General features: G+C 32.2%; 1 protein-coding gene across 10 annotated transcripts in view; it reads left to right on the top strand.

Moving 5' to 3' along the window:
- The window catches only part of LRBA (LPS responsive beige-like anchor protein), a 729,491-nt gene that overhangs the window by 108,209 nt on the left and 601,981 nt on the right, over positions 1-19,301 (top strand). For all 10 annotated transcript variants that reach the window (XM_072724802.1, XM_072724799.1, XM_072724798.1 and 7 more), the window contains exons 10-14: positions 5,719-5,916; positions 6,111-6,244; positions 8,110-8,218; positions 8,758-8,910; positions 14,640-14,808. In XM_072724802.1, coding sequence (XP_072580903.1) covers positions 5,719-5,916; positions 6,111-6,244; positions 8,110-8,218; positions 8,758-8,910; positions 14,640-14,808 — 763 coding nt within the window. The remainder of the gene's footprint in view (positions 1-5,718; positions 5,917-6,110; positions 6,245-8,109; positions 8,219-8,757; positions 8,911-14,639; positions 14,809-19,301) is intronic.

The following is a 19,301-nucleotide window of genomic DNA, read 5'->3' as shown; positions in this document are numbered from 1 at the left end:
AAAATGTTTCTTCTTTTTAAAAAATGTACCTGCTGATATTGCAGTACTGTACTTTGAATAGTAGCAGAGACTAAATTATTCTCTTTATTGAAAAATCCTTTCTCTTCCGCAAATTAACTTTTTGGACTCAAATAAGTTAGTTAATTTCTTCATAGTTTCTCACTTCCTGCCTTTGGAAATGGGTTATATAATCTCCCAGATCATACAGCTATATATTGTAAGTTGGTAAATAGGTTAGCTTTTGTAGGTTGCCCAAATGACATTTCCTCTTAAAATAATTTATTAACTTGTTTAAAAGCATTTATTACAGTTATATTAACATTCTCATTATAATTAGCTTTCATTAAGCTAAAAAATATCAGTGCTTTGAAATTAACAGCTTATATTTAGGAGGCAGGAATTTTAGAAAAATGATATATTTAATTAAAGCTTTTTAAATGTTTCATATAGAAGCCAGAAAGGTAAAGGCAGTCTTACCCTATTTTATATTTTATTTTTATTTTTTTATTTTTAAAAGATTTTATTTATTCGTGACAGACACAGAGAGAGAGAGAGAGTCGGAGACACAGGCAGAGGGAGAAGCAGGCTCCATGCAAGGAGCCTGACATGGGACTTGATCCTGGGTCTCCAGGGATCACACCCTGGGCTGAAGGCGGCACTAAACCACTGAGCCACTTGGGCTGCCCTATATTTTATTTTTATAACATCATTGAAGCAGAATTCACGAGTTGAATCCAACAGGTCTTTGTTGGAAAAGACATTCTATTTAGCTTTAATTGGTTGCTGTTTTAATCAAAGAAAAAATCCTTGTCTGTGATTATTTAGAAGTATGGTTAAAAAGATAAAATAAAATACGAGCTCACTGGTAAAGGTTAGATAGATAGGCAAATATAGAATCCGGTAATATTGTAATCCTGTTAGTGCATAAGTCACTTTTAATTCTGGTATAGGATTTAAAAGATAAAAGCATAAAATATCTAAACCTATGTATGCAATATAAAAATATGTAATTTTTGATATAAGCAACATAAAGCGGTGACGGAGATGTAAATGAGTAAAGGTTTTGTATGTAATTGAACTTAAATTGTTATTGGCTTAAAATAGAGTATTATAACTAAGATGTTTTATGTAATTCCCATGGATACTACAAAAAAAAATCTATAGAACTTTACACAAGACAAAAGGAGAAAGGAATAGAAGTACCAAAAATCATTGGCGCATAAAAGAAGTCAGTTAACAAATTACAGTGAACAAAATAGCAATAGTAAGTCTTTCCCTATAACTACTTTGAATGTAAAAGGATTAAACTTCCCGCTTAAATAGATTGGCTAAATGGATTTAAAAAAACATCCAGCTGTATTTTGTCTACAAGAGAGGCACTGTAGATCAAGGGACATACATAGGCTGAATATGAAAGGATGGAAAAAGATGTTCATGCAAATGGTAACCAAAAGGGAGCAAGGGTGGCCATTTTTATATCAGAAAAAGTAGACTTTAAGTCAAAACTATTGCAAGAGTCAAAGAAGGAAATTGTAATGATAAAAGTATCAATTCACAGGGAAGATCTAACAATTAAATATATATAACCTAATTTGGCAAATTAAACTTCAATAAAAACAAAAAAATGAATTCCTCAAAAAATTAAAAATATACATGAAGAAAACATTGACAGAATTGAAAAGTATATAGTAACACAATAATGGTAGGATATTTCAAAACCGTTTTTATAATCGATATAACAACCGGAGAGAAGAACACTAAGGAAATAGAGACCATGGACAACTATGTAGACTAGTTGAACCTAATAGATATATACAGAACACCTCACCAAAGAAGAATAGAGTACACATTCTTACCAAGCTCATATAGAGCATTCTTCAGGATAGATATGTTAGGCCACAAAATTAACACATTTAAGACTCCTGAAATCATACCAAGTATCTTTTCTTACCACATTAGAATGAGATCAGCAGAAGAAATCTGGAAAATACACAAATTTGTGAAAATGAAACAACATACCCTTATACAACCAATGGGACTAAGATATCAAGAACTTTCTTGAGCCAAGTGAAGACAAAAACAACATACCAAAGTTTATGGGATTTAGTGAAAGCAATAGTAAGAGGAATGATTATAGTGACAAACACCTACTTAAAAATAATGTAATTTTTGCCTTTTGAGTAACTAGAAAAAGAAGAGCAAACTAAACCCAACGTTATCAGAGGAAAGGAAGTATTAAAGATATTAAAGATTTAGAGCAGAAATAAATGAAATAGAGACTAGAACAACAACACAAATTAACAGAGCTAAGAATTTTTTTTAAAAGATCTACAAAACTGGGATCCCTGGGTGGCTCAGTGGTTTGGCGCCTGCCTTTGACCCTGGGCATGATCCTGGAGTCCCGAGATCGAGTCCCGCATCGGGCTCCAGGCATGGAGCCTGCTTCTCCCTCTGCCTGTGTCTCTGCCTCTCTCTCTCTCTCTCTCTCTCTCTCTCTCTCTCTATATATATATATATATATATATATCATAAATAAATGAATCTTAAAAAATCTACAAAACTGACAAATTTTTAGCTAGTTAATAAAAAGGGAAGACTCATAACTAAAAGAAATGAAAGAGGAGGTGTTACTACTAATGCCCTGAATATAAAAAGAATCAGGAGACTACAATGAATGATTTTTTTTAAGATTTTATTTTTATTTATTCATGAGAGACACAGAGAGAGGCAGAGACATAGGCAGAGGGAGAAGCAGGCTCCATGCGGGGACCCCATCCCAGGACCCTGGGATCACAGCTTGAGCCAAAGGCCGACATTCAACCACTGAGCTACCCAGGTGCCCCGCTACTTAGGAAACTAAATCAGTAATCAAAAACTTCTGAATGAGTACTACATACGGATTTCCTGGAGAATTCAAATGTTAAAGAAGAATTAACACCAGTCAGTACTTTCAAAAAGTGAAGAGAGAGAATGCTTCCAAGCCCATTTTACGAGGCAAGCATTACCTTGATATCACAGTCAAAGGCAGTGCAGGTAAAGAAAATTACAGATCAGTATCCCTGATTAATATCAATGCAAAAATCCTCAACACAATACTAACAAATTAAATTCAAGAGCACCCCAAAAGGATCATACTCTATGACCAATGGGGTTTTATTCCTGGAATGGAGGGATGGCTCAACATATAAAAGTCAGTCATTGTAATACACATGTTAACAAAGTAAAGGAGAGAAACCACATGATCATCTCGATGCAGAAAAACTATTGGACAAAATTCAACATTCTTTCGTAAACACTCAACACATTACCAGTAGAAGAAACTACTTAAAAATAATAAGGCTATATATGAAAAGCCCATAGTCGACATCGGATGCTGCAGTGAAAGACTGAAAGCTTTTCCTTTAAGATCAGGAACAGGCAAGAATTCTTATTCTCAACATTTCTGCAGGTCTTAGTACCAGCTATTTTAGCCAGAGCAGTTAGTCAAGAAGAAGAAAGAAACGGCATCCCAGTTGGAAGGCATGAAGTAAAATGTTCTCTTTGTAGGTAATGTGATTTTAAAATATAGAAAACCCTAAATATTTCACAGAAACTTGTTAGAATTGATAAAATCAGTGCGTTTGCAGGATGCATACAGCTCAACAGCAAAACTCCTCTACATCTGTATACACCAACAGTGAACAACTTGAAAAAGAAAATAAAGCAATCTCATTTACGATAGCATAAAAAGAAATGCTTAGGAACAAACTCACCTAAGGAAGGTGAAAAATACGAAACCTTGCTGAAAGAAATTAAAGACACAAATGGAAAGATATCCTTTGTTCATGGATTGAAAGAATTGTTTAAAAAAGTCATACTACTCAACGTGACCAACAGATTCAGTAAAATTCCTATCAAAATCTCCATGACATTTATTTTTACAGAAATGGATAAAACCATCTCAGAGTTCATATGGAATCTCAAGGGTCTCCAGATGGCTAAAACAACATTAAAAAAGAAGAACATGATTAGAGCTCTCACGTTTCTGGTTTTCAGTATATATTAAAAGGTATAATAAAGCATTATGGTACTTGTGTAAAGGTAAACATGTAACGGAATTAATTGAGACCAGTGGAACACAATTGAGAGTCCAGAAATAAATATTTGCATGTGTGCTCAAGTCATATTCTACAAAGATGCAAAGATCACACGATGGAGAGAGGATAGTCTTTATAACACATGGTTTTATGAAAAGTGGATATCCACATGGACAATAAAGAAATTGAATCCTTATCCTACAATATATATCAAAATTAACTCAGAATGGATTGAAGATCTAAATCATAAAACTCCTACCTGAAAACAGGGGAAAAATTTCATGACATTGAGTTTGGCAGTGGTGTTTTAGATATACCAAAATAAAAAGTAGGCAACAAAGGCAAAAACAAATGTGTTTTCCAACTTAAAATCTTTTACACATCAAAGCTTTTGTGTATGAGGGCAAGCTATGGAATGGGAGAAAATACTACAAACCATGTCTTTGCTAAAGGGTTAATATCTTGAATACATAATGTAACTCCTATACCAAAAAATACAAACAAAAAATACAACAAAAAATACCCAAAATAACCCACTTAAAAAGTGGGCAAAGGACTGGAGTAGACTTCCTCCAAGGAAGATGCTCAGATTGTGAACAAACAAGGAAAGATGCTCAGCATCACTAATCATCAGAGAAATGCAAGTCAGAACCATGGTAGATACTACCTCACACTCCCTTAGAATGGCTTTTGTTAAGGAACAAAATAAGTATTGGCTAGGGTATGGAGAAATCCGTACCTAAGGCACTGTTCAGTCGGAACATAAAATGGTACAGGCTCTGTGGAAAGCAGTATTGGGAGTTCTTCAAGAGATCAAAAATAGAATTACCATGTAATTGAGCATTGTCACTTCTATGTGTATATGCAAAATAATTAAAAACAGGATCTGAGATATTTTCATACTTAAGTGTATTATAGCATTATTCATGATATCCAAGATAGCCTAAATGCCCATGGACAAATGAATAGATAAAGTGTGGTATATATGTTCAATGGAATACTATTCAGCATTAAAAAGAAGGAAATTCTGACATATACTGCAGCATGGTGAATCTTGAGGACGTTTGCTACGTGAAATAAGCAAATAAAAAGTGTGCTAGGATACCAGTTATATGAATTGTAAAAAAAAAAAAAAATAGTCACAGTAATTGAATCAGAAAGTAGAATGGTAGTTGCCAGGGGATGGGGAAAGGTAGAAATGAGCTGTTGTTCGATAAATAATTGAATTTCAGTTTTGCATGATGTTCGAGTTCTAGAGATGTGTTGTACAAGAATATGCATATAGTTAATACTACTGTATTGTAAACTTGTAAATGTTTAAGATGGTACATTTTATGTAACATGTTAAGCACAATTTAAAAAATCCAGAAAGACAAAAATACAATAAAAAATAAGATACCTGCTGAAGGACGCTAGATTTTACATTTTTTTAATGTAAGGTTTTAATACCGAGTTGATTTTCCATTATATTTTTAAAGTGAATGCAGTCCACTTTAGAAGTTACTAAACTGGGCTTTTCTTATTTGATATTGTTAGGAAAATGATGAAGGATACATTCTTTAAATTTTAAAATCTGTGGTGAAGTGAGGCTAGATTTCTTTTTGTGGTATACTATCTTAAATGTTCTACTTTTTATTTGTAGGGTACATTTAAATTCAAAGCAGAAAGTGATCTGTTTCTTGCTGAGCATCATAAACTTTTATTATATGATGGCAAACTCTCTAGTGCCATTGCATTCACATATAATCCACGTGCTACAGACGCCCAGCTCTGCCTTGAATCATCCCCTAAGGACAATCCTTCAATTTTTGTTCATTCACCACATGCACTTATGCTCCAGGTACTGGCTATAATCTTTTTTTTTAAGCTACAATATTTTAAGAATATTTTTCATTGGTGAATTTTTTGTTAATGAGGTACATTAGGTAACTTCTATTAAATATATGTAATGTAACAATATATTGTTCTTATTATATTTAATTTTAACTATTTTGGAAAACATTAGAATCTTTACTGTGTCTTCTATTTTGTAAGGATGTGAAGGCAGTTTTAACACATTCCATTCAAAGTGCTATGCATTCAATTGGAGGAGTACAAGTGCTATTTCCACTCTTTGCACAGTTGGATTATAGGCAATATTTATCTGATGAGGTTGACTTGACTATATGGTGAGTACCTTTATTTTTTCTGTAATTTGATGTTAGAGTTACTTTCATTACTGTTGAGGTGCACAATATTTTAAATTTATTATAGAGTTAAAAGAGAGAATATAATTTAAAGAAATTTGTAAACTATAAGTGTTACTACAAGTTCCTATTCCTTCCAAATAATAGTAGTAGTAATCTAAATTCTTTATCCATAGGAAGTATGGAGGCTGTAATAATAATAATAAACTTGTTTTTGAATAAATTTGGAAATAATGATAATGAGTTAGCAAAAATGAATACATTTTTGTCTATCATTCTAATTTAAAAAGATAAGTTTAGATTATTATGTGGCAATGATTTATGGGGATTTAGCTTTTCATTTTTAATTATTGCATATAACTAAAAACTAAAATTTTTGATGACATTTTTTGATGACATCATATTAAAGGTGCTTTGGTATTTAAATTAGGTTGTACATTGGACACATTGGTCTCCTTTGTTATAGTCTGGAGTCTGAAAAGGTAGAAACATAAGAGGACACAGTATAAAACATTGGGAGGGGTGTCTAAATGAATTCATGGCTGTATATTCTAGTGAGACTAGTAATTATGTTTAATGTATTATTTGAATAAATGAGTCTTAGATTCTTCCTGCTTAGAATTCTCTCATTTCTGCTTTATGCATAAGTTAATATCCACTATCAATATATGTATTTAGTGATAAAATAATTCTCTTGGAATTATTTTTTGGAAACAAAATGACTTTTTTAAACTGTACTTTTATTTTTAACTAATCTCTATGCCCAGTGTGGGGCTCAAACTCATAACCCCAAGATCAAGATTACATGCTCCACTGGCTAAGCCAGCCAGGCACCCCAGGTTTTTTTAATTTATTTTAATTTATTTTTATTTATTTTTATTTTTTTTAAGGAATGAGCTATTAAATCAATTACTTACTGATGACATTTTTAAAAAATTAAAATTATCCTTGACATAGTCCTACTTCAAATTTTTTTGTATATGTCCTGTTTTGAAACCTTTGTAACAGAGCTCAGTTGTTTTTTTCTTGGTTATCTCTTTTTTTTTAATATTTTAAAATCTGTATTAGAATTGCTGAAATTTTAAAAGCACTTTTGTGGAGGAGGAGGTTGGCTTCCAGTCAGGCTCTCCTCCCGCAGATATCTCAGAGCCTTTGAGCAGGAGGTAATAGCTAACCTTACTTCATCCCATTTTGGATATCCAAAAGTTTGGATGGGAGCATGACTATAGCCCCTATTCAGTTTTAAAAGTCTTCTCAATTGACTATTGAATTACAATTTTTCTGTCAGAATAAGGTACAAAATTCTTAAATTAGTGTTTGAGGACTTCAGTAAACTTCAGTTTTACTTTTTTATTTTCCCTTTCATGAACTCCATTCAAACCAGGCCAGTTGGGAGCCTTAACACATTCTCAGTGTTTCTACCTTATTTTGTTTGTTATATGTATCTTTCCCTTCTGTTTGGCCTCTAACTCTCTAAAATTGAATATACTTGCTAATCTAAATTACATCTATTCTTTAAGTACTTAGTATGCTTATATTAGCTATTTTATTGTTTTTGGACATTGCTAATTTTTCTCTAGTTCATGCATATTTCCTGATGTTTCTTAGTAATTCACTTACTAGTAGGTTGGTGATATAGTGTATGGAATAAATAATTAAGTTCTAATCCTACATTCAAATTCTAGTTCTGAAATAATGTTGGAGACAATTTTATTAGCACTTCAAATTCCTTGAAATAGATAACTTTTTTTTTTAAGATAAAAGAAAGTCTACATCTACCACCCCACTTTCCCTCCCCCCAAAAAGAGAGTATCTTTTTTGGACTTTTTCCTGTTTTCTTACTCTAGTTCAACTTTGCTGGCTTTTATCATGGAGTTGTTGAAGAACTCAATTGCTATGCAGGAGCAGATGCTTGCCTGCAAGGGCTTCTTGGTAATAGGATACAGTCTTGAAAAGGTAAAGTATGAAATGCTTTACATTTTTGTTCTTAATTTGAAGGCCATGGATTTGGTCTCTTAAATGGTTGAGAAGTTCTTTCTGCAAGTGTGTCTCCTTGGTTACATAAAATTACCAAAATTAAAATAACCTTTTGTTGTTTTACCTTACTTCCATTGCTTTTTTAGAGAAATGTAGCATTGAATCTCATGGTGTCTTTAACTTTGATCATAGTTTGTGGGACAACTTTTTTCTAGTATTCATAGCCTCTAATTACTTGTATTGGTGCTGACCTTTTTTTTTTTTTTTTTTTTTAATGAGGGGAGAGGAGGTGGAGGAGCAGTGAAGGGAGGGAGGGAGAGGGATAGAAAGGAGAGAGAGAGAGAGAATTTTAAGCAGGCTCTACACCCAGCAGAGTTGGACGTGTGGCTCGATCTGACAACCCTGAGATCATGACCTGAGCTAAAATAAAGAAGCAAATGCCATTGGGTGGGTGGGTGGGGGGGGGGGGGGGTCTGAGTAGTGACCTTTGATCTGTTTTTTTTTTTTTTTTTTTGCAGTCTTCCAAATCCCATGTCAGCAGAGCAGTACTTGAACTTTGTCTTGCATTTTCAAAATATCTGAGTAATCTGCAGAATGGGATGCCCCTACTCAAACAGTTGTGTGATCACATTCTTCTTAACCCAGCTATATGGATTCATACCCCAGCCAAGGTAATATATATATATATATAGATAGATAAATAGATAGATAGATTTTGTTTTACTGTTTTCACCAAGTTTTTGTAGTTGAGGAAAGTGATAATTACAAGGACTTTCTTTTATCTTTTCACATGCTATCATGTAAGATTTAAATGGATTGTGTTTTTTGATAAGTATACTACTTTTTTCTTTTTTAGGTATATTTGCAAGCCAGTGTATGTTTTCTTTCTTTTTTTTTGTAAGCAGTGTATTTCTTAAAATTTTAATTCCAGTATAGTTAAAATAGTGTTATATTAGTGTCGGGTGTACAATATAGTGACTTAATAGTTCTGTACAGTACCCAGTGCTCATCATGATAAGTGTACTCCTTAATCCCTACCACCTGTTTCACTCATCCCCTCACCCACCTCCCCTCTGGTAACCATCAGTTTGTTCTTTGTTGCTTGGTTTGTCTCTCTCTCTTTCTCTCTTCCCCATTTGTTTGTTTGTTTTGTTAAATTTCACATGAGTGCAATCATATGGTATTTGTCTTTCTCTGACTGATTTATTTCATTTAACATTATACTCTCTAGCTCCATCCATGTTGTTGAAAATGGCAAGATTTCATTCTTTTTTATGACTGAATAATAATTCCATTATATAGATACACCACATCTTCTTTATTCATTCATTTATCAGTGGACACTTGTGTTGCTTCCATAATTTGACAATTATAAATAATGCTTCTGTAAACATAAGGGTATATATATATATATATATATATATATATATATATATATTTGAATTCGTGTTTTTGTATTTTTTGGATAAACACTCAGTAGTGCGATTACTAGATTGTAGTGTTCTATTTAATTTTTTGAGGAATCTCCATAGTGTTTTCCACAATGGCTATATTAGTTTGTATTCCCACTAACAGTGCAAGAAGGTTCCTTTTTTCTCCACATCTTTGCCAACACTTGCTGCTTGTGTTGATTTTAGCCATATTGACAGGTGTGAGGTGATACCTCAGTGTAGTTTTGATTTTCATTTCCTTGATGACAAGTGACATTGAGCATTTTTCATGTGTCTGTTGGCCATCTGGATGTCTTCTTTGGAGAAATGTCTGTTTATGTCTTCTGCCCAATTTTGGATTTTTTTTGATGTTGTATAAGTTCTTTATATATTTTGGATACTAACCTTGTACTGAATAGGTCATTTGCAAATATTTTCTCCCATTCATCAGGTTGCCTTTTGTTTTGTTGATTGTTTCCTCTGCTTTACAGAAGCTTTTTATTTTGATGTAGTCCCAGTAGTTTAGTTTTGCTTTTATTTCCCTTAAACTCAGGAGATACATCTAGGAAAATGTTGTTATAGCTGATGTCAGAGAAATTATTGCCTGTGCTCTCGTCTAGGATTTTTATGATGTCGAGTGTCACATTTAGGTCTTCAATCCATTTTGAGTTTATTTTTGTGTATAATATAAGAAAGTGGTCCAGTTTCATTCTTTTTTGCATGCTGCTGTTCAGTTTTCTCAACACCATTTGTTGAAGAGACTGTCTTTTTCCCATTGGATGTTCTTTCCAGGCTGTGTCCGTATTTTTAAAAAATAAAACTATAGCCTTTATTTTCTGTTAAATCAAAATTTTATTTGAGAGAGACTTTGATTTATAAATTTATAAATCAGAGTTGGACAGTTCCACTGTAAAAATGTTTCCTATCAACTGTAGTGCTATTCTACTACCAGTATGCATACATATATATGTATACATAAACATGAGTTTAATTCTGCAGGAATAGTTGAAATATCATCCTTTTTTAAGGTTTCCATGATACACTGGTCTCATTATGTCATTTTAATTCAGATGACTTTAAATTATGAAATACAATATTTGTACACAATTTATTTAGTACTGTAACGATGAACCAGTTACTTCTAAGTGAATGTAAGTGAATTTGTGATAAAGTATATAAATAAAACCTTTGCTAAGTCCTAATGTATTAAATTGTCATAAAAATGTCAATAGTGGTAGTGTTAAGCAGAACTTGAAACAGAAATTTTTATTAAATTGCATAATTGTATCTGCCTTATCTGCAATTTTTGTTAGAAGTTGCATTATTTCATACCTATCAATTTCCTCTCTCCTCCCTTTTGATCCACTTGGAGTGCTTATCGTTGTTTAGATTGGAATAACACATACTTTAGTTGTCAAAAAGAAAAAGCAAACTTTCTGTGCTTTTCTAGAGTCATAGTATCTTATTTTCAGTTGGTCTTTTCAGATGTTAAAGGGAAAAACAGCTGCTGACTCTGATTGCCATTTGGAAGTAATCAAAGGAGGCAGCTGGAGGTTGTACCTTTTTATCTCTGGGTTCAAATTTGACCTCTTTTTCTTCTGTGACCCTCAGACATTTCTTTTCAAGGATTGTTTCAAGTTACTTTTTAAACCTTTTACTAGACGGGTTTTTTTGTCTTACTAAACAGCATATTTGTAAGGCTTTGGATCTCTTTTGATGTGGTTGAAAAGCCTCTTAATAGATACTTAGTTGTAGAGTGTTATTTTTAAAAATTCATTATATCCTAAAAAAAAAAACAAAAATAAAAATTCATTATATCCTTTTCTCAGGTTCCCCAGTATTAATACAGTCTATTTCTTACCTTTCCCTTGTTAATAATTTTCATTAATTTCCTTTTTAGAATTTATAATAGATTTCTTAATCTTAAACTTTCCTTCTCTTTTTTAGCTGTCTGCTTTGTATATCCATAAGGTGTTTTATCTATTTCAATATACAGATAGTTCTAAGAAGGTTTATTTTGTTTTTTGAAGATTGTTTGATCTGAAATGTCACACAATTACAGGGAGGGAGGAAATTTTTAAGAAAAAGAAAAAAAAACGACGTAATACTTATAATACTTACAAAATGAAGTTTAGGGTTTTGCAGAGAACCTATATGGATGAGTGAGTATAAAGTTTAAGCTTCATCAGCTTCATGGTAATTTCACCTGTGGTTATCAAAGTTGAAGGTATATATATATGAATCAAGGGTATTTGCTTTTGGAAAACGGTATTTACTCTACTGTATAATATCCATTCATCTTCTTAGATACTGTCTTTTTTTTAATGACCTTACAGGAGAGGCAAATTTCTTGTATAAAATAGTCATTCATTTTTTGAGGTACTGCTTTATGTTGGATGCTGTGGTGAACAAAATCTAATTCTTGTCCTTATGGAATATCTGATAGGAAAGACAGATGTTAACATATAATTTATATGGTTATTAAATTATATAATGAGTAAATGAGGAAATGTTTATTCATTGTTAGTATATGAATAATCTTAAGGTCTGCATTCTTACTCATCTCAATATGTTGATATTAAAGGCTTCCCATTTTTCTGTTACTACGGTATCATACTCAGTAGACTGACTTTCTTCAATTTTCATTTTTTATCACTATCACTTTTTGGCCAGAATTTTTATATGTTTTTAATATATCACTCTCATCATATTTTTTCTTAGTCTCAAACTGTATAAAAATATTCCATTGTTTTCAGAATAAAGTAGTCTCTTTTCTGGCATTAAGTCGTGTCAATTCTCCTTCCTAAGCTTTCTAGCTTAAAAACTTATCTTCAGTAGATAGGCAGGTTCTAAAACGTTATCCCAGAGCAGAGGTTCTCTGCCTTGGCTGTTGATAGAACTTCTTGGAAGAGGTTTTTTTTTTTTTTTTTTTTGTTAAAATAAAAAACATATTTCCACTCCTTCCACTCCACATTGTGTTTTATTTGGGCTGAGGTAGGACCCAGGTATCAGCATTTTTAAAACATGTTTTTGGGGTTTTAAAACATGTTTTTTTGGGTATTCTCATGCACAGGCAGGATTGAGGACCATGTTCAGATCTTGGGAAACCTATTGTGTGATCTACCATTTTCCCTGTTTGAAATTTCATCTTTTGTTCTACCTATTTTACTACTAATCTTCAAAGCCAACCTTAATACCTATTTTATTATTCAGGCTTTTTTGAGTATTTTAGTTTATTCTATAATAATTTCTCTGACCTTCAAATCGATAGTTTCTAATAACTCTTTGCTACTCATCTTGCAATTGATTACATATTTTGCAGTTAACTATATGCAGTTAATTACATACTTAATGTTTCTTTTATTTTTTTAAAGATTTTATTTTAAAGTTCTCTATGCCCAGTGTTGGGCTCTAACTTTTACAACCCTGACATCGAGAGTTGTATGCTCTACCAATTGAAGCAGCCAGATGCCCCTTTATAAAAGTGTTAATTCTAGACACTTAAAAAAAAAAAAGATTCTATTTATTAGAGCACAAGCAGTGGGAGAGGGGCAAGCTCTTCCTAGGAGATAAGGCTCAAACCCAGGACCCTGGGATCATGACCTGAGCTGAAGGTAAACTTTTAACCCACTGTGTCACCCAGGTGCCCCAATTCTAGACACTTTTTAAGGAATTTCCTTAAGTGACCTTTATGTTTCAATAGGCATCTTTATTACATTGGGTTTTTTTTTTTTTTTTTTTTTTTTACTTAAATTTGTGTTTTTCATTTTTTCACTTGGATTTCAGCTACCAAGGGACAATGTATATGTCATTATTTTCCATAATACATCACTATGAATAGGTGGATGTAAAGATTTTCTAAATGACTAAAATAGTATGGCTAAGAATTTTGAACCCTGTCAAAAGTGTTTTATAGCCTCAATAACAAGTAACTAGTCCTATCCATTTGAATAACATCAGCTACATCAACATAATATTATTTTTCAGTGAGACAGTGGGATATTCCACTGTTTTCTAAACAATCATCATCATAAAATTGAACATCAATTTTAAGTGGTTCAGAATCTGCCACTCTTTACCATATATGGTTACTAATTGATTCCCTAATTCATTTAATATTGATTACTTATAGGACATCTGGAAGATAGGTACTAATTTTTGCTCTCTAAAGAAGTACCAGGTAACACTGACATATCTTGCAAGGTAGAAAATGAAAATGCTGTCAGTGTCTAGGGAGATAATATGAATGTTCCATTTAAAATGATTGAGAATGGTTTGATCTTTGGTTAAGGGAAGAGTATATATGTCCTACTTAAAATTTTTCCACTTACAAAGTGTATCTACTAGCAGTGAATTGAAAAATTTTTGATTTTGACACAATAGTAGAACAAAAGCAGTTCTTATTTTGTGCTGTTGAAAGTATGAGATTGGAACTGTTGGTGAGTTTTAGAGCCATAATTTCACTGAAATTTTGTATTAATATGAACTGTGTAGTGGTATAGTGTACTTATATAGTTTCTTTATATTTTAAGAGCTTATATTTTGCAGTTACTAAGTTCTTAAATTTCCAGCTTCTTAAAACAACTATGCATAAATGATAACAACTATACTATAAATGGTAAGCTTACTATAAAGAAATTATGTATAATAACTTCTGAATGAATAATTGTCATTTAATAGGAGTTAAACAGTTATTTCTATGAAATAGTGCTATAAAAATTTGGTATATTAGAGGATGTTTCCTTTATAATGTTACTGTAAAAGAAGCATTTACCAGGTAAATACTTTTGTGTGTGTTATGTTCAAGTGTCTATGTGCATGTAAGTGGATATGTGTTATCCTTTAGCATGGATGTTACCATCAAGCTGAGCATCTTTTTGGAACAAGTATGATCCAAGTAAAGCAGTCTGAGAGTATTATTGGAATCAGGGCTGATTCTTTGATATAAGTTCTTCATTTTGATTCTCTAGGTTCAGTTGACACTCTATACTTACCTATCCACGGAATTCATTGGTACAGTCAACATATATAATGCCATTCGGAGAGTTGGAACAGTGCTTCTCATCATGCATACACTGAAGTACTACTACTGGGCAGTGAATCCTCAGGATCGAAGTGGTATCACCCCAAAGGGATTAGGTATATCATCTCTGTTTATATATTTTGTCTTAGATTTTCTTGTTTCTTTGTTTTAACCAATAATATATTATTCTTGAAGTTTTTCTGAATATCATCCTGGCAAAATTTTATTTTAATGTTATTGATAGTTTTAATAGTTTGTCCTGAATTTTGGTTGCCAGATTTCTTTTTTTTTTTTTTTTTAAAGATTTTATTTATTTATTCATGAGAGACACAGAGAGAGAGAGAGGCAGAGACACAGGCAGAAGGAGAAGCAGGCTCCATGGATGGAGCCCGATGTGGGACTCGATCCTGGAACTCCAGGATCTTGCCCTGGGCCGAAGGCAGGCACTAAACCCCTGAGCCACCCAGGGATCCCCTGGTTGCCAGAATTTAATAACTTACTAGTTCTATGGAAGAATGCTCCTTCTGCTGGTATAAGTTGTTTGCAGAGCAAATATAAGTAGGATGGTATTATTAAAGCACTGAAAATGAGAATTTCTTTATTGGCATATGGTATTGATGGTGAAGCTAATTATCATAATGAGACTCATTGAAAATCATTTTTTGGGGGAAATGGAGATTCCCCAAAACTAGGGGTATATCTACTTCTAATAAATAATATAATAAAGTTACAAAAGTTCAGTAATTTTTTTGTGTAATTGCGAAATTACTGGAGAGATAGTATTCATCATGTAAGAAATTTATGGAAGGTATCAAAATAAAAATTTTGACAAATGGTGAGTCTTTTGGTTTTAAGTGCAATGTGCTTCAAATTAGCTATTGTAAAAGGGAGTTTTAATCAGCTCAAAAAACTAGCATTATCAGTTGAACTTAGTGCAAGGGTTCAGAATATGCTCCTTGAACTCAATTTGTATCTCTCCATTTCCCAGTTCTTCTGTTGGCTCTTTTCATGTATTCTTTCCCTTAAAGAACCAAGCAGCCACTCTACCTTCACATCCTTAAGTCTAGCAAGAGAGTGTCTACCAGTATTGAGCATTTCCAGCAAAAGTCTCTTTCTTGCTTATTAATTTTGATTGCATCATATACCCCTGTTAGGCAGGCAGAAATTTTTCTGATTGCCTATAAATGGGCATGGAAGCCCTTCCCACCTCTGAAATATATGATCTGAAAGTGGGAATTGGTTCAGTGCCTTGATAAAAATTGAGAGCTGCTGTTTGAAATCAGGAAAATGACGCTGGAGAGTCATTTTACTTAAATACTTTGGCTGTTCAGTGATTTATAAACACATTTCTTATTAATACAGTGCTTTCTTTATGCCTTTTAAAATCTGCTTTTTCTTAGAGAATATACTATGTATAATTTAGAAAAATTTGAGTGCACATAGAAGTTATATAATCTGTTTATGATGATAAGGTTGTGGCAGATATAGAACCTAGGTCATAATTTCCTAATGACTATTTGATGGTACTATAGGTGTATCATGTGCTGTCCTGGGTATTAGTTTTGTATCCTGGCATTGATTTTATAACTGATTAGTGACCTTGGGAAAGTCTCATACTTCAAGTTAGAGAGCTGGACAAATTTGTGATTCTGTTGTAACTCTGTAACTTATTCTTTGTCTAAAAATTGTCATGAGGAACAAATCTTAAGCAATTTTTTCTTATTTTAGTTGATCTGTTTGAGGTCATGGTGGTCCTGTGCTTTGGTGGTCTAAGAACTAGCTGTAAATAGTAATTAGTAGAGGGAAAATTGCAGAAAATATGAAGCAAACAGATACTTTAGAATCTTATAACAATGGGTATTTGGTTTCAAAAGCTTTCTTCTTAGAGATTGTTTGAGACATGAAAATTGACTTTAATGTGAGCCATGTGTGACCAAGGACTTTTCCAAGAAGGGGAGGAGATGTCAGAGGTAGTCAACATGAATGTATCCCTTTTAAATGAACCAAACTGTGTTGAGGTGTACTTTTTAAAATTTTTGTATTAGCTTATACAAGAGTAACAGAAGTTTTTTTTTCCCACTAAATTCACATATATTTGGATTTTCTTTTTTCTATGTAAACTTGTTATTGTACTAAGATTCTCAGAGTCTTAAAATATAAGTGCTTATTATTATTGAGTACAGATTTTATTACCTCATTTTCATGTTTTGGAATTCATTTTACCTTAATCAAAAATAAACTCCTTCATTGTAGTTTCAAAATAATCCATTTTGTACAAATGGAGCACTTATATACTATTGTATGTGAGTTTGAATGTCTTCCTACAGGCATAAAATTCTTTAAATTGAAGAATAATTGCCAAACAGTATTGTATTAGTATCAACATAATGATTTGATATTTATTTATTTATTTATTGTTTTTTTTTGATTTGATATTTATATACATTATGAAATGGTCACCTCAATAAGTCTAGTTACCATCTGTCAACATATAAAGTTGTTACAGTATTATTGACTATATTCCTTTACACTGTACATTAAATCCCTGTGACTTACTATATTATAATGGGAAAATTTTTACCTCTTAACCTCTTCACCTATTTTGTCCATCCTCCCATCTTCTTCCCATCTTCCTCCTCTCTGGCAACTGTTAGTTTGTTTTCTGTATCTATGAATCTGTTTCTGTTTTGCTTTGTTTGTTTTGTTTTTCAGATTCCACATACAAGTGAAGTCATAAACTATTTTTCTTTGTCTGCTTACTTCACATAGCATAATACGCTTTAGGCCCGTCCATGTTGTCACAATGACAAGTTTTCATTCTTTTCTGAGGCTGAGTAATATTCCAGTTTGTGTGTGTATGTATGTACACACATGCCACATCTTCATGTATCAGTTGATGGACATTTAGGTTACTTCTATATCTTTGTATGGTAAATAATGATGTGCTTAACATATATGCATATATGTTTTTGAATTAAATGTTTTTGTTTTCTTTGAATAAATACCTATAACTGTAATTGCTGGATTGTATGGTAATTCTATTTTTAATTTTTTGAGGAATTTCCATACTGTTTTCTATAGTGGTTATACCAGTTTACATTCCCACCAACAGTGCACAAAGGTTTCTATATTCACTCTAATACTAAATACTCCTTGTCTTTTTTTGATTTTAGCCATTCTGGCAGGTGTGAGGTGAAATCTCATTATGGTTTTGATTTGCGTTTCACAGATGTTAGTGATGTTGGGCATCTTTTCATGTGCCTGTTAGCCATCTGGATGTCTTAGAGATTTTTCTTACTTCTTGAGGTGGGCCTGTTTTGATGTAAACTTCCCTATTGGATCTGCATTTGCTGCATTTCATAGATTTTGGAACATTGTTTCATTTTCATTTGTCTCAAGGTATTTTTTTAATATCCTCTTTTATATCTTTATTGTCCTATTGGTTTTTTAGTGACGTGTGTTTTTTCCAGTTTTACTCTGTAATTGATTTCTAGTTTTATATCATTATGGTTGGAAAGACACTTCATATGGTTTCAGTCTTAAATTTATTGAGACTTGTTTTGTGGCCTGTCATGCTAATATTCTAGAGAATGTTTCATGTGTTTGAGAAGAATGTATCTTCCTGATGGACTATTCTGTATTTATCTGTTTAGTATAGTTGGCCTAATCTGTTATTTAAGGCCACTGTTTCCTTATTTATTTTGTCTAGATGATCTATCTGTTGATACAAGGATATGTTAAAATCCCCTACTTTTATTGTGTTACTGTCAGGTTCTCATTTTTGTCTGGTAATATTTGCTTTCTATATTTAAGGGCTCCAATGTTAGGCACAAAAACATTTACAAGTGTTACACCTTGTTGGGTTAATCCCTTTTATTATGTAATGTGTTTTGTCTCTTACAGCTTTTTAAAAAGTCTACTTTATCTGATTTAAGTATTGCCAGGCCAGCTTTCTTTTCATTTCTATTTTCATGATATATCTTTTTCTATTACTTTACTTTTAGTCTATGTGTGTCTTTAAAGAGGGATTCTCTTGTTGGTAGTAGAGGGCCTATTTTTTTCTTTTTTTGTCATTTACATTCAAAGTTGTTACAGTTGTTACATATTTATTGCTATTTTGTTAGTTGTCTTCTGGTTGTTTTTGTAGTTCTTCTGTTCCTTTCTTGCTCTTCTTGTGATTTGATGATTTTATTAGTGTTCAGTTGGGATTCCTTTCTTTCTATTTTTAGTGCAACTATAGAGGTTTTTGTGTGTAGTTACCATGAGCTTCATATCTAACATATGTATAAAGTCCATTATGAGTTGGTGATTCTTAAGTTCAAATGCATTCTTAAAGGACTACATTTTTACTCTCCTCATCTCCCAATGTTTTATATTTTGATATCATATTTTAAACTTGTTATTTAGTATATTCCTTAACTAATTATTATAGATATAATTGATTTGATTAACTTTTTTTTTTGTCTTTTAGTCTTTATACTCTCTTTACAAGGGAATGAGCCACTACCTTTACTATATGTTTGCCTTTGGCAATATGATTTTTTTCTTTCCTATATTTTCTTCTTTCTAGTTATGGTCTTTTTTTCTGCCTAAAGAATTCCCCTTAATA

Source organism: Vulpes vulpes, chromosome 10, assembly GCF_048418805.1.
Source record: "Vulpes vulpes isolate BD-2025 chromosome 10, VulVul3, whole genome shotgun sequence".
In the NCBI taxonomy this organism is placed as follows: Eukaryota; Metazoa; Chordata; class Mammalia; order Carnivora; family Canidae; genus Vulpes; species Vulpes vulpes.
The sequence above is the reverse complement of the archived record's forward strand: the minus strand, read 5'-3'. Positions and strand labels throughout refer to the sequence as shown.